We start from the raw sequence: 15,822 nt of genomic DNA on the forward strand, positions 1-15,822 counted from the left end.
AAAAATACTGCCGAGTTTTATAGGCTGGAGCTCGGAAGAGTCACGGCGCAGGCACTTGCGGAGGGTGCAGCGAGGACAACAAAACATCCCCATAGTAACACTGCCGGCCCCGCTCCCTCGGGAGGAGGGTGGCTGGGAGCCCCAGGTTCACGGGCAGCACGGCACGGATTGGAAGCATTCAAAATCCAGAGCAGCATATTGAAGGTGGCAAGTGCCAAACAGACACCGTGTTAGGGCATTTTCTGAGTGGGAATACCAGCTTTCTCGGTCTAAAGAATTTTGTCTTGCGCTAGCCAGTACTTCCGACTGTTGGTATCTGAGGTTAAGATCATAAATTAAGTTTGTTTAAATGCCCTGTAATGATAAAGCCCACTTTTTCTTTTAATTTCTATGGAACTGTGGCTGGACTTCCATTTAGATGACAGATTTTGGGGGTGCGTTATCCCTTCCATTGTAGTTTGACAACAGCTGACCCAACGAAGCCTAACCCGATTTGAGGCTCGGGAAGCTTCCTTCACATGAAGGTTGAGTAGCGGTTCCAGCTGACCCGTCTTTTTTCTTCCAGCTTTCTGTCCTCCCTCTAATTGTCTGTTTATATGGCGGATACCAAAGGAGCCTGCTGTTCCGCCAGCCGGGAATGTTCCTACCTAGAGCCAGGCTGGGGTTTTAGTTACGGATAGAAATTCTCAGTGCCTGCATCAATTTTAATAGAACAGACCTACCCCCACACTAGTATTAATTCTCTGTACACCGTATTTCTATCTTGTCCCATCTTCCACTACCTATTAAGTAGTGAAACGAATACTTTTTGTGACTGATGGAGGAGGAGACCTCTTCACCACACCAATATCACATCAATATGTTCAGCAACGCCTACCGCAAGGAAAATACACAGAAGAGGGAATGAAGGAACCCACCTTGCTTGGGAAGTTATGAGACAGAGAAACATAGCCGAGATATTTTGAGTTTGTTTTGCCTTTTTTTTTTTTTTTTATGCATTGGGAGGGTTTCCCATATTTCTGTTTCTCACAAGCTGAAATATCACAACAGATGGATGTCACCTGGAGTTCCCCTACCCTGGTGTGCTACAGCATGCTGTGACTGAGGCCAGTCTGAAACCCATCAGACAGGGCAGGAGGGAACTATCACATAAACCCAGCACGCACAGAACGCTCTGGTGGGAAGCAGGAGTTCTAAGGGACCAGCGGAGTACCACTTCTGTGCTCAACGTTCACTGTAGCAAGCGTTAGTTTCACGTGGCTGGTTTTTTTTTGTTTGTTTGTTTTCCCTTGTGATGCTGATAAACCTCGGGATTTTCTTCATTTTAGGTTGGCTACATTTTTAAGGAAAGCTCTGTAGGGCGAGACAGTGTCTTCCATTAGGGCAACTGGTGTTTGGAAAAGGTAGAAGAACTTTCAGAAAACCCTCCTTTGTGTTTTTTAAATACTTGATTTGGTAACTGCAACTTTGGTATTTGATTCAGAACCAGCCCAAATGTGTGGCGGTCCAGCACCAAGCCAGACTTTCTGGTAAACCACCTTCTGTCAGGGTTCTGGTGAAAGCTCCACCACTGCCAGACATCATCCCCTGCTCCTGGATTGCAGTCTAGAGCTACGCTACAGGTCGGGCACTGTTGCTTGGGAATTAAGTTATTTTGAAATTCAGACTCTAGATGCTCTAGTAAAAGAATCAGATCAGGGAAGTTTTTAATTAGAGAAATAAAACATGCATTGGTAATAGCACTTCATTTCTTTCAGGCATTTTATTTCATAAGCAATGCCGAATTTTTTGCTTTTTGTTCTGAATTAGGAAATGTGATTTTCCACAGAATTTTGAATGTCCCAGTGTTAGCTATCGGCATGCTGAAAAACATATGTTTGTACGTATGTATGCCTGTTAATAACGCTGCTCATTAATTTGTTAGTTAAGCCCAACATGTCACTGACCTGGGTGGACAGGACTTGATCCTGCTCTGACTGACACCCGTGTACAATAACTGAGGCTGGGGAAAGCCATTACTGTAGGTCAGTGACAGAAAACAGAGTGAAAGACTTGCCTCTATCCTAGGCTGTCGTGCTTCTTAGAAATACCTGAGCCAATTTTAAAAGAAGTGGTTTGTATATCCAAACCTAGCAACACAGAGTTGCACAGGAGCCTGCTTCCTCCGTGAAGAAGCAAAGCAACCTGGCCAGCAGCGATGTATTTATTGCCTTAACGGAGTACCTTGCGTAAACCCAGTTACTGAAGGTACAGCTGAATGGCGGCAAGAAATTCTGGACAGGGCGTGATTGAAGTCTGTTTACTGTAGCCCTTATCACTGATTTTTTTTTCTAGCCTGCAGTTCTGCCTGAATAAGGGCCTTCTGCGTTACTCTGCAAGAGAGCTGGGGGAAAAAAAAAGGTAAAATGCCCATTTAAAAAAATGCCAAGTGACACCATCGCTAGCGCCCCCAGTTTGTCATTATTGCTGTTCAGCAGTAGCACTACCAGCTACTGAGCTGCTTGTCGTTTTGGAAGACTGATCAGTTTTGTGTGAGTGGCACTAGTACCGGCAGTCTTGGCGAGGGAGGTTTAACTGTTTGTTCATTGACTCAGCCCTTCCTGAGAAAGCTCTGGCTCCGTTCTTCCTGTTGCACACACAAACCCTTAACAAATACTGTGACACCTTGCTTTCAAGAGCAATGCAGAGGCACAGAAAAGTTCAGGGAGGTGGAAGCACAGTGGGAGCGACCGATGGCATGACAAGGCAGCTCGAGGTCTGTGCCTCCGAAGGTTCAGCACCTTCCAGTTTTTTCTCCTGTGTTGTCTGCGTACCCCCCCTTTCCTGTCTAGAGAGGGACACATTTCGGAAAGCAATTTCCCTGCCCAGCGTATTTAGAAATAGGTTAATGATACGGCGACTTTAAATAGCAGCCTGGTGTGCAAGAGCAGGATTTACGGTCCCAGTCGGCTCATTGAGCAGCAGCAGCCCGGCTCCGTCCGCCCTTGGCAGGGAGCTGAGCGCCACGCCGTGACTCTGCACGTTCGGCCCGTGGAGTTGCATCCTGCTCTGAGGGGTGCCACGGGGAGTTACCGAATGTCAGGAGCGGCTGTGAGACGCTGCCCCGAGGAGGCTGCAGGCTGCAGGAACCCACGGACTCTGAAGTTGCGAGCGCTCTTTCAAACTTCTCGGATAGCAGGATTTTTAGTGGGTTGCTCGAGTACCAGGTGTGTCTTTAAGGTCTCTGTGTAAGGAACAGCCCACGCGCTCCGTGAGCGTTCTGGCACGTGGCACCACAACCCTTGCTGCGCCAGCACGCTGGGGGAACTGTGGTTCTGCTGCAGTGACACGCAGAGAGCGTCGCAGCTGCCAGCAGCACCAAATGTGGTCGGGTAGAGTACAGATACTGCTATCGGTGTGTAATTTACTCCAAGATTTGAAGTGATTCTGAGGTAAAAAGGGATCAGGGATTTATTGTAAGCATGGATTGTTATAAATAGATCAATCCCCAAACAGGAAATGCTTCTGTCTGACTTTCTCCATTAAAGTCAGATGCCAGACATCAAGATGCAGATATTGAGGCCAGACTCTGATGCGTTTATAACCTACCAGGCATCACACAGCAGAACGTAGCTATGGTGCCAGACGTAATTATTCACAGATTACCACAGAGCATCAGCCAAAACAGGACAATTATTAGATACCACAACAAACGCCAGATAGAGAGGAAAACAAGATGCATACAGAAAGAGCCACTAGCCTTAGACATTGGTATTTCAGAGTTTGGAGACAGGAACTACCACAATATTCAATTCATCACACAGTAATTAATCCTGATGAGTTGGAGCTGCTTATATCTAAGAATTCCTCAGTACCATACCTTCCCCATGTGATAGTTAATCGGTGCCATTGTTCCCAGCAAATGTGACCGTCCCTGCTCTGACATGTTTCATGTGTGACACAGCAGGAAGTTCTGGCTCTCGTATTTCCAGGCTGTGATATTAGAATCAAAAAATCATTTAGGCTGGAAAAGACCTTCGGGGTCATCAAGTCCAACCAGCACAAGTTACCATTAGAGGCAGAACACCTCAGATGTGGGGTGATCATCACCTGAAAAAATCAGATTTTTATTGCTGTATTATGTGTGACATATATTTTATTCTTATGCATCTGTGTTTCCACCTTGTACCTCGTCTTGAAGGAAGTGTAAGCTTCTCTGACCAAGGTCTGTCTTTAATCCTACTCCTACATTTCCTATCACAGGAAGGCCCTGATCCAACTGGTACTGCTGGATGTTATGGAATGTAAGAAAATACAATATATATTTTTGTTTTATATAATAAATGAATACCGTCCACTCCCAAGAGGCACATTTTAGAGAGCCACAGAGCTGTTACTAAACTACTAAGGATCTAGAATGGTTCATCTGCTTTGGTGAACGTAGAGGTCTGGTGGAATGCCCACGCACTGCCCATCGGTTGTCCCTGCAGTAGGGCAGTTCTGGATGAATACTGAGAATGGCTGGATATAAAATATCCTGGAATACTAACAGCAGGAGTAATCCCAATTCAACATTAAAGAGTATGTTTTCTTGAGGATTTTTGCAGCGAGATTGACGTTATTATTTTAATACCGATCCCATGACATAACAAAGAGTTTTGATAAAGCAAACGTATGAAGCCACATTCCTGGCTTCCCTGAATTCAGGATAGGGGCCGCTCTGCTTGTGCCAGCTGGCAGAGAGCCCCAAGGGGCTGCCTGCTAGGTATGTGCCCTCAGAAAGCTCCAGCCACTGCTACTCCTTTTTTTTTCTGTCCCTTGACCTCTCCCCCTGTGCCAGGGACCGTAAGGAGGTGATGCAGGAGCCAAAAATACTAGCTGCTGTTGGCACAGCTGGGGGCTACAGTCCCTTGGGCTTAGTGAGGTGGGGGAAAGAATTTGCCGTATGATTCCTAGAGATGCCTGAAGTGTATTTCTGAAGTGTATTTCCTCACTGTCAAGCGTGGAGCACGTTGGGTCCACACGGACACGGGGTCAGCCTGACTCGTCAGCGTCGGTCCCTGAAAAGGGATTTATATGTGAGGGATTATTGGCCTGCGGCCATGTACCTACACCGCAGCAGAGTTAACGTTTTTGGTTATGATGCGGTAGGGGGTGAAGTTATTATTTTCTGACATCCAGCACTTTGTAACCTCCTTCGGAGCCTCCGTGCCCCGGGCAGAGGGCGGCTCTGCCTTCCCTCAGGCCCGCCTCGCGCGTCCCGGCATGCAGCGCGGCCCCGCCCGCGGCCCGCCCGCCGACATGGCGACTCCCATGCACCGCCTCATCGCCCGCCGCCAGGCGTGAGTGCGGCGGGGCCCGGCGACGGGGGGAGAGGGGGGAGGGGGCCCGCGGCCGGTCCTCGGCCCTCACGGGGGCAGCAGGGCCCCCGCTGACCGGGCGCGGCGCCCTCAGCCGGCAGGCGAACGCCTCGCAGCGCGGCCGGGGCCGGGCTGGGGCCGGGCCGGGGGGAGGCGGCGGGGGGCTGCCGGGGGCTGTGCAGTTATAAAAATGGCATTTTCCTGGTCCTGTCGTACGTTTACAGGCCTGTAAAAGTGGGTAGGGGGAAGGAAGCAGGGGTGCTTTACTCAGAAATGGGTAGTGCTTGCCAGGAGTACCCTCAGTACAGAAGGGATCTGATTTCCCAACAACGAAACGAGGAAAAGCCAACGCTTGTGTTTGTTGATGTTAAGTACAGTAAATCCCTGCGTCCCGCTGTCATTATCTGTGTGAGGATTTTCGTGTTTGCTTGTTTTCCCCCCTTCCTTAGAACAATTTGTGGTTGCTTTTTCAAGAGTGTTTTTTTTTTTGTCCTGTCTTATCACAACAGGTGGATAAAGTATGGATGGCTTCTGCATCTTCATTCCTTTTTTTGTTGTTTAGTATAGTTTAGTTGTTCTTTCTTATTTTCCAGTGGAAAATAACTTGGAATTTCAAAGCACTTCTACAATACTGGTTCTTTTAGGTTGCTATTTTATAGAGGTTAAGGAGTGATTTCTTACAATTCTTGTTGCGTCTGTAGGTGCTTGATGGGTGTTTGCTAATCTCTGCTTTTAGGTTGTAGCTGTTGATCTGTGTTAAAAGTTTACCTTAATCTCATGCTTTTCATTAATGTTAAAACTTGTTAGTGTTGATATACTTACAGGTCTGTAGTTGCTGAGCTATTTTGATCTGTTTTCCTGGTTGTTGCTTTTAGGGCCTGATCTTATCGTCCTAGCTTGCGTGAAGTTGTGTGCCCTAGTCATGTGAGCAGTATTAGAGCCCTGGAAATACTGAATTTTGTTGTTGTTGCTTTGAGCTGCCCTTCTCTTTCTGTGGAGAGAGGTCTGGGCTGGTTTGTGGTACAAAAAAAACAAAAAGTGAATGTTTTTCTATGTTGACTAAGCAGAGATAGTGTCCTTGTTTTGCTTACATGCAACTCTTGTGGTAGAGCCAGAAGACCAGGGAAAGACAAAGCAAGCTGTTTGGAAGACCTTGATTTGATTTTTTTGTTTTGTTGGCGTTCCTTGCAAGAACTCCTGCTTCCTGCTGACGTTTGAGTTAACTGTGCGGTGTAGGTAGCAAGTTTAGTTAGTCTTACAGTGCTGATTTACGTCAACATTTCTAAAGCTAAATCATGAAGCCAAGTAAACTTTGCGTTGAGAGAGTAAGGAATGTTCAGAATAAGATCCCCTTTGAGATGCGGTAGAACTGTCGCGAAAAGCGATAGCGAGATGCGAAGGAGAAACAACCGCTACGTTGCTTTGAAAAGCAACGCCCCTTTCTGAGAGCAAGGTGCTCGCTGCTGGTCCGTCCCTTCATGCTCCAAATACTAAGTGAACAGTTGAGGATCCTCCTCCTAGCTGTGCCAGGCCGTTAATTTTGGATGATTAAGATGTGCTGGCTGTCAAAAATTAGTGTCTTTGTGTTGAAAAAACGATGCAAGGTGGAAATAAGTTACAGCAGTTTCAGTGAGCTGTATGAGAGCTACAAAGTCCTGGCTCTGAAACTAATTTGTGATATGGCCTTGAGTGAGTCACTTGGCTGCTGTATGAGTTTCCTTATTTGTAAAGGAGGAGCACATCTGTGAGAAGAAATGCAAACAGATTTGGTTTTAAACTTCAGAAATGTGGATTAAATGCTAGAACATGAAAATGTGAGTTTTTTTCACTTAACTTGCACCTAAAAATGATCAAAGAATTTGATCGCTGAAAACTGAAATGCAGATGTAAAATGCTCGTTTATACTTCTTCTATTTGGATGGTAGAGAGTAGTAAGTAAACAAGAACCTGTTCTTGCAATAAATCTTCTGACAGGCTTTAATAAATCTTAGGGAAATTGAAGCAAGTTACAAATAGGAGCAGTTCTGTCTTACTTGCTCAGAATCCCAGGCTCTTTGTGTTAATTTGGAAGCATTCAGTAGTTGAGGGTTAAATATTAAGTTATAGGAATGAAGATTGCAAGCTAGGCTACCAGGAGCTTGTGCAAGCATACAGTGAAATTCAGGTGCAGCTGCTCAGCGCGTTGACAGTTAACGTCAGTAGTTCAGCATTAGCCACTGTAGCAGAAGGAGGCTTAAGCTGAAGCTCTGGAACAGAGGAAAAGTGTTTCTTTGTTCTTTCATAAGTAGTTGATATGAGAATATTTTGATAACTGAAGTAGCATGGGTTTGCCAAAATTCTGTGTGTACGTTACTGTTCTTGTCCCGATTGAAGATGTGTAATAGTTAAAGCACCCACGAACATCGCTCTGGTTTAAACATAGCTGTATGTATTGCTAAGAATTTGTGTGCTGAAGAAAATGCGTGTTTTTTCAATAGGTAGAACAGACTTGGAATCAGTCGCTTAATGCAATTCTGCATTTTTATAGGGAGGCAAACAAGCAGCATGTAAGATGTCAGAAATGTTTGGAGTTCGGCCATTGGACGTATGAATGTACAGGGAAGAGAAAATACCTGCACAGGCCTTCGAGGACAGCTCAGTTAGCAAAAGTTCTGAAAGAAAAAGAAAAGCGACTGTTATTGCAACAAAGGTAAGGTTGGCACAATGAGAACGTCCGGTTTGTTAATGAAAAGGTAACGTTGTGGGTGGGTGGGAAAAATGGTGCCCTAGGCCTTTTTCTGTGGCCTTTTCTTCCAGGCTGTGAGGTGTTTGTTCAGCGTCAGAACCGTGGTGTATGTACACTCGGACCCCACAAAATTAAAGCATTGTTCGTTAACACCTGCTTGTTGCTTTGGGTCAAAAAAGCTTTAAGTGCATCTGAAACAAAAAATAAAGTGTACTGAGCTAAGGTTAAAATAGTCGGAGGCTCTTTGTAATAGAATACGGCTTCCTGAGTTCCTCAGCTGCTTGGTTCCTTAAGTTCATGTGCGAGCAGGTTGAGGATTTGGAGACCGGCTTTCTGTCACTGATTAGCTTGCTGGTGTCAGTAGAGCCTGCTGCTCCTCAGTCCTAGAGGAGTTGAGAGGGAAGGAAAGGTGAGAAGATGTTTATTCCTTAGTAAAAACTGCTACAATTAACTAAAACCAGAACTCCTGAGTTTTATTTATGGTTCTGGAGGCAGGGTGTGGTGCCACAGGGAAACCAGGCAATTGTAACGAAGCAGCTGTGTGTGACACGCAGCGGACTGACGGCTCTCAGTTGGGTGGTTTCATAAAGTAGCAAACTCACAGAATTATACATACGTTAAAACGCTAGAGGGAGGCACAGGGCTATCCGTGGCAGCCTGGGTTAGTCACAGGCCTCCCCGTAGGTGCTTTGGGGTGTAGCTCTGTGTGCTATCACTGGTACTCATCCCTGGCTACCTAGGTAAGGGCATACGGCCTTAACGATAGAAATGCGAGCAGTGGTCAGTCGTACCAGAGGGATTGTAGTTTGCTTCAAAGCTTGAGGATCAAAGACTCTTCCTCTTGTCAACGGGATTTTGTGAGGGGTGTGGAAAACTCTATGTAATAATCATAATATTTTCACACAACTGGTATGAAAAAGAAAAACTTGCAAAATCTTACTTTGCCAGCATACAAATGGCATTGGGTACTTTTACTGAAACATAGTTTACACTTAAGAACTCCAGAAAAAGAAGAAGAAGAAATATGTTATCAGCACGTGCTGCTATCTACTTTTCTAATTCAACAGTTACTGTTATTTCTGTGTACTTAAGATGGCTTTCAGTAATAACTTCAGTTGAGGCAAAAGTATCCTGGGTCATAAAAGAACAGCTTCCTCACTTATCAGTGGCACATTCATCATGTTGTAAGTACGTGATGAGGGATTACTTTAATCACAAATGTTCATTTGAGGTTGAATTATGTGCTGTTTCCCTACAATGGGGAAAAAGAGGATGTGACCAGTAAAAGTGGCTGAAATATTTAAAAACAATTGAAAAATCCCAAACTGAAGACTAGTAAAAATCTCTTAAAGTGGTTTGTTAAATATCACAAAAGAAAGGTTCTTTTACTGCTAAAATGTTCTGCGAGTGTATGAATACAGGGCAATCTGAAAGACAAATAGCTGGAAAGCATCCATATAAATAGATTTTGTGTCTTTTGTACCTGAAAGAAATGCATGATGAAAGCTACAGACTAATCCGATCTTCTAATCCTTTGTTTCAATCGGTTCAGTTATTGCTAAATACGGGTGCACAGAACTTTTTTTGTATCTGTATTCCCCCCCTGCTTCTCCCATCCCAAGATGTTGTCTGTATAATGCAAAAGAAAAAAGTATAGGTGAGTACAGAGACTCTTAACACAGAAAATTAGGGGGGAATTGCTGCTTCTCCCCCTGGATTTGTAGGTATTGTTTTTCTAGTTTGAATAGCAACTGAAAATAGATACCAAAGGAGCTTTGGGCAGTGCAGATTTCTGCAAGGGGGAAACCAGTTTACTAATACTGAACTCAGCTCCTCTGTGCTGCTATGTATTTAATTTTCCTACTGCATTAATCAAAGGCATTGTTTTTCCCTCCTCTTAATTAGCGCTGGAGAAAGTACTGCAGAAAGGAAGACCAAGAAAAAAAGGTATGTGGGGAACGATGACGAGTTGTACGGCTACTCAGTGTGTGATCTTGCACCGGGTATTGCAGCGGGCAATTTGGAAGGGGCGTGTGTGGAAACTGAAAGTCAACATCGCAGATACGGATTTGTTAGTAAGCTTTTAGCCTGTTGAGGGCACTTGCATGGCAGATATTTGGGAGAATTTCTACTCTTCCCTGTCCAAAAACTTTAAAGTTTTTGTTGTCTGCTTTTCTCCCTGGTCATTCTCCTATCTCTGTGTGATCTTGTTTTAATAAGTCTTCCTATTTCTGCCTCAACGTTCATCGAGTAGTTTAAACAGTTGTGCAAGAATGGCATACGGCATACTGTTTCTAGTCTGTACTCTCTCCACCTACCCATCTTGCCCTTCAGTTTGTTTTCATCCCTTTTTCTTAACAGCTGTCTTTTTCTGGAGCTTTGTCTAGAGAACGAAATACGTATCTTAAAAATAATAAATAAAAAATCCAGGAACTAAACGTTTCCTCCTTTACCATCCTCCATCCCTGGAAAAAAAAAATAGTAATTTGAGCCAAGAGTTCTTCTACCATTCTTCCTCCTTTACACATGCAGTAATGCTAGCATGGGAATCCACTTCAGCCTCTATTAGCAAAATCCTTTCAGGAGCAGCTAGAGCTCTGTAAGACTCCTGCTGATCACGTTACAAGTTTTACAGTGGGGGATGTCCGTACAGTAATCGCCTCGGTGTCTCTTTGCCTTCAGTTGACTGACCTCTGTCTCTAAATCTGACCAGTCAAAAACAGTCTTGTGGTTTTTTTTTTTTAAAGGCAAGGCCTTTTGCTTTGTGTGTCAGTCATTTAATGAGGCAGAGCAGTTTTTTAAAACATGCCTTTATATGAAGCTCTCATGTTCAATATGGCTTTGTTGGAATACTTGATTAGTATCTTCTACTGTCAGAATGTGTTTTATCAAGGGCTTCTTTCTCGGTAGTGTTCACTTATTGTTGGAATTATCTATGGCTAGTGAGATCATAAATTAGCCGATTTCTTAACAATATAGTTCAGATCTCTTCCTTCCTCAGCTTTCTCATGTGTTGCAGTCTTTTACTTGGCATAACGATTTTCAGAGTAGTTGAGCTCTAAACCACTGCCAAAAGGAAAAGAACAAAAGAATTTGGGTTGGGGGGTGGTTTGAGCATTGTTTCCTTAAAAACTGAACAACTTTGCTATGCTTGAATTGTTATCCTGTTTTTATGCAAGTATAGAATCCATCAATGTAAATTCCTTTCCAGGTCACGTGGCATTTCTATATTTAGTATGATAGAGGAAAAAAGAAATGCAGAAAATTCAGCGAAGCAATGGATTTGTAAGTTCCAGATTTAAAAAATGCCAAAGTGAGACTTCTGGCAGCAGTGAGCGCTAACCTTTTACATAGTGTGTGTTTGTTTTGATATAAACAGTAATAAGGAAGCTACAGGCTTAACCAGAAAAACAGGAACAGACAAAACTACTGTTGTACAATGTTGTAACCTTAGGTGGCACAGAACTGTCTCTGAGTTTACGTTGGCTTCATCACTCCTATATGGCATACTCGGTTTATTAATTGGAAGCCCCCTTGATGCTGCCTGTCTGAAGGGTCCTAAGTCGTGTCCTAAGTCACTTGTTCCTTCAGGCAATCCAGCATGTGAACAGCCAGGTGATTGTGCCCAACTTTGTAGGTTTGATTTAAGCAGCATGTTTAAAATCACCTGGGGCTGTTGGGTGATTGCAATGGAGTTAGGGTAAAATCTCGGAGAAGGGTGATAGCCTGTGTTACCAAATGCAGCAGTAATTCCGTGGCTCATCACGCATGGAATAATATTAGTTGTTAACATCTGCGAGCTTGTTTTGGGGAGAATGAATGCTTATCTGTTGGAGAAATGTTGTGCTTTTCCAGTGGTACAGCAGACCCACAAATCTGAGACCTCCCAACATGTAGCACCTGGAATGTCACGTAATTAGGACAAGATAAAATAGGTGAATTTTGCTTGTTCCCATGTCCATCTTCCTTTTGTAACTACCAATAGGCTGCCTATTGCATCAGCTGGAAACAAGTATCTGCTTGCTCTTTTCTCATGGATCCAGCCGTTGCTTTCGTGTAGGTGAAGGTATCGAGTATTGTATCTGATGTTTCAGACCCATGGATGTTTTTGGGGGGAAAAATGTTTTGTCACGGTTACCATTCAGGGGATCTTCTGATCCTTGCCCGTATAAATGGGTCTGCACTTTCAGTAAAAATTGTTTAGATTGAAACTACTGGTTTCTATGGGAGTTTGCCCAGAAAATGCCAAATTCCACTTTAAAATAGACACTTTTTTTTTCTTATCTTGTTTCACCAGTTTTTCACCAACAATGTCTGTATTTAACCGGCCTTTATGATTTTTTTTTTTTGAAACAGCCATTATGTCTGTGCACAGAGAGGGAACCGATGTCCTGTGTATTATAAAAACTGCAGTGGTTCATAGCTTATTGCAGGCATTCAGATTCATCAGTTGACATGACAGTGGCTGATCTGATGGAAAAAACGTTACTCTCTAACAGACTTAATGTAGGCATTTCCTGAATTTTTATACTTAACCACACACTGAGATAAAACCTACAAATCTGCATTATTATTTCTAGCATTTTTGCATAGTGTTTGGTTGATTTGGTGGGAAGAAGAGTGGATTAGTACCTTTACATTTTGCTTGGAGAAAGATTTATGGAAGAACTTAATTGTACTTTCTTAGAATTCGTATTACATCACTTCAGCAAAGACCTTGATCTTGAGAACAGCAGCCTTACAGTAAGAGCTAGACATGGAGGACAAAAAAAAAAAATTGCAGAGCTTCCAGAAATCCACTTCACAGTGTTCCTAACTCCATCTTTATCCTGGACTGTTTCCATGCCTTCTCTTCCACCCCGAAAACAAAGCATCCTGTAGCGGCAGGTAGTGTGGGTTCTTCTGCCAGGAGTAATCTAAGAACGGTTTCCGTTGAGCACAATTCTGACGTTTGTGAAATCTCACTGATGAAACTTCCACCAACTCACATTGCCAAAATTTCACTTCTCATTGCAGTGCTAGGGAGCTGATCTTTGTTACTTTTTCCCCTGAGGCTTCAGTGGTACGGCACATCCCTTCTTTCCCTGCAACTTTGTTCTTCTATTCAGGCGAGTCGGTGAAGACGCTAGTCGTTACTATGAACAGGAGCCTTGCCAACTTTCAAACTTAACTTTTTTTTCCTGTAGTCCAATTTGGGCTGTCATGTTGTCCAGGGCAACTTACTTCATGTGCGTGGTGTCATTCTGCTGTTGCTCAAAGGGCCAAAATTAATTTGTTCAGAACACAAGGGGAGGTTGGGAGCGGGGAGCAGGAGGGAAGGAAGATTGTTAAATTGTTAGGCCTGGAAATTTTCAGGCCGAATAATTGGTCTTTGGATTACAACAGAGTATAAAGAGCGCTCTGTAATGCTGTCTGTAGCAGGCCTGTTCTCATCCGTGTATTTGTTTTCTTTCAGATCTAAAAGTGTGACGAGTTCCAGCAGCAGCAGCAGTGTCAGCTCAGCTAGCGATTCGTCATCTGACAGTGAAGATTCCTCTACCTCCTCTTCTGATGATGACAGTGACAGTGATGAGAGCTCCTCAACTTCCTCGTCGTCTCCATCCTCAAGTAGTACTACTTCTTCTTCAGAGTTCGAATCAGATTCTAGTTCCTCTAGCAGCAGCAGCAGCAGCACAGACAGTAGTTCTGATGATGAGCCACCAAAGAAAAAGAAGAAGAAATAATATGTTGTAGCGAAGAACTGTTGCTGAGCAAATTATAACATTCTTCAAAGATGTTTTGAGCACGTGGTTGCCAAGCAGTTTACCTGGTCAACATTTCTACTGCTAAAACTTTCTAAATGTTTTGCATAGTTCATAGGACATGAAAGGTATTAAATGGCACGTGAAACTTACTGAAAGAGTATTTTTGTGGTTTATCCTTTTATGGGAAATTTTACTTTTTTAGTTTAAAAATCTATCATCAGATTTGTTTATACGAGCTAAGGTCCAGTAACCTGGATGTTTACATGCTGGAAAGCAAAAGCCTTTTATTGCAGATCATGCTGTGCATCACATACTACTACTCTGTTTATGGCAACTTCACTTACATGTAGAAAATCCTCCAATCTGATAGAAGCAAAAGTTGTACGCTGCTGGCTGTAGAGCACTGTCATTGTTGAAACTGAATGCACAACGTTGCACACAGAGGGCCTTCCATCTCACTGTTAACAAATGTATTATATGCTGCTGAGCTTTTTTTCTGATGGCTTTTCCTGATGCTTCCAGGTTGAGTCTTAATTGCAACATAAAACCTTAAATAGTGTTCATTTGTTACCGATCAATATGCTACTTGTACTGTACAGAGGCTTTAGTCTTTTCAGCTTTGCCTGTTTCCATATTTCATGTCTTTGTAGTATTTTTCTGAGACAAACGGAGTCTGTTGTAGCATTGTCTGTGTAAGAAAGGAGCAGTGCACAGTGGAAGAATTATGACTGATGCTGCTTAGGAGTTTCATCTTTGTGCCTTTTTTTTGTAAATTAAACGTATCTTAGTGAGAGAAGGGCTTGAGTGGGTGTTTTTTCAGAACTCCAGTAGCTTTCCACACAGAGTACAGTTGGTAAAGCCAGAGAAATGGTAGTGACGAGCAAAAACGGGCACTATTTTTTAGGAGAGAGAAGAAAGGCTATTTTCATGGGATGCTCAGTAAGGAGTGGAGTTGTCTTTTAAAAGAAGTCCAAAGGACAGTGTTTCCATTTTGATATTTTTGAAAAAAAAAAAAAAAAAAGTTCCGTAATGCAAGATTGCCAATCTATGTTGTTGAGCACATGGTAACTGGCATTATAGTCTGCAGTATAATCAGTTCATTATTTTTACCGAAGTGTGTACATGTCTGTGGAAATCTGGCACGGGAGAAGCAAGTTAGTGCAAAAAAATAAAAATCCAAGCGTACTGCAGAACAGTTCTTGCTGGTTATAAATTGAAACTTATTTGTTCTTTTGGTGGACTTGAGCTGTTGGCATTAGTATTTTAATTTGTGATGCCATCTCCTGAATTTCTTACTGTTGGAGTTACCTTTTCTGAGGGGGAGGCATCACATGTGGAAGAATTCTTAAATATCTTGGTCTAGGTAAAATATAGTAACTAAACTATTTTTTATATTTTTATGGAAAAGTAGTGTGTAGAATTACTTTTGAATAAACTGTGCTTATATTTAAATGTTTGAAAATATATGTTGTGTGTTTTAGTCTGTTTTAGTGTGTTTTACAGAACACTGCAGACTGTAAATAAAAATTATCAGAAAGTTGTTTAAGTCTTCTTGAGTAAATGTACTATTTAATGGGAAAAGTTAATAAATTATTAAACAGTATTTGTTAAGTTCATGCTTACTGCAAATCAAAATGCAAGGCCTTTGGAAAATAGTACTTTTATTGGTCTGGGTTTAGGGTCATCTCTAATAGCTTCAGCAAGCTGTGCATGACTGAAGCAGGTGTGTTTGGAAGTTCGCATCCCTAACTTCCACTTTAAGGGCGCAGCCGGGCTGTAGGGGACTGCGGGAAGAGGGATGTGGAGCCCATCTGTGTGAAGATGACATGCTACGAAGAATAAAGGCTTTTGTTTCGGTTGATGTTGAGCTGAGCAGCGAAAGGGGTTGTGATGAGGAAGGGCAGTTGTTTCGAAGGGAGAGGACAGGGGATTGAGTCTAAACTGTCCTTGTCATGCTGTTATGACCACGCTGTACATTGGTTTCTTTAATGCTGCTGGTGTTTGTGTGTAGATT

At 43.1% G+C, this 15,822-nt stretch overlaps 1 protein-coding gene across 3 annotated transcripts; it reads left to right on the forward strand.

Moving 5' to 3' along the window:
- Positions 1-5,176: 5,176 nt before the first annotated feature.
- On the forward strand, positions 5,177-15,357 carry ZCCHC10 (zinc finger CCHC-type containing 10). Of its 3 annotated transcripts, none has more exons than XM_013175804.3 (4): positions 5,177-5,321; positions 7,867-8,028; positions 9,970-10,011; positions 13,520-15,357. In XM_013175804.3, the coding sequence occupies exons 1-4, from the start codon at positions 5,245-5,247 to the stop codon at positions 13,785-13,787; spliced, it is 549 nt and encodes a 182-aa protein (XP_013031258.1). In that variant the 5' UTR covers positions 5,177-5,244; the 3' UTR covers positions 13,788-15,357. The 3 variants fall into 3 exon arrangements, with proteins under 3 accessions (XP_013031258.1, XP_013031259.1, XP_013031260.1); XM_013175805.3 differs by lacking the exon at positions 5,177-5,321 and adding an exon at positions 5,495-5,747; XM_013175806.3 differs by lacking the exon at positions 5,177-5,321 and adding an exon at positions 5,498-5,705.
- Positions 15,358-15,822: the final 465 nt, after the last annotated feature.

The sequence above is a fragment of the Anser cygnoides genome, chromosome 14, assembly GCF_040182565.1.
Source record: "Anser cygnoides isolate HZ-2024a breed goose chromosome 14, Taihu_goose_T2T_genome, whole genome shotgun sequence".
Taxonomy (NCBI): Eukaryota; Metazoa; Chordata; class Aves; order Anseriformes; family Anatidae; genus Anser; species Anser cygnoides.

What these genes read in the sequence shown, in the direction of transcription:
- ZCCHC10 (XM_013175804.3), top strand. Translation starts at nt 5,245, where the DNA reads ATGCAGCGCGGCCCCGCCCGCGGCCCGCCCGCCGACATGGCGACTCCC. An exon ending in CGACTGTTATTGCAACAAAG is followed by an intron (nt 8,029 to 9,969) that starts GTAAGGTTGGCA and finishes CCTCTTAATTAG; the next exon opens with CGCTGGAGAAAGTACTGCAG. An exon ending in AGGAAGACCAAGAAAAAAAG is followed by an intron (nt 10,012 to 13,519) that starts GTATGTGGGGAA and finishes GTTTTCTTTCAG; the next exon opens with ATCTAAAAGTGTGACGAGTT.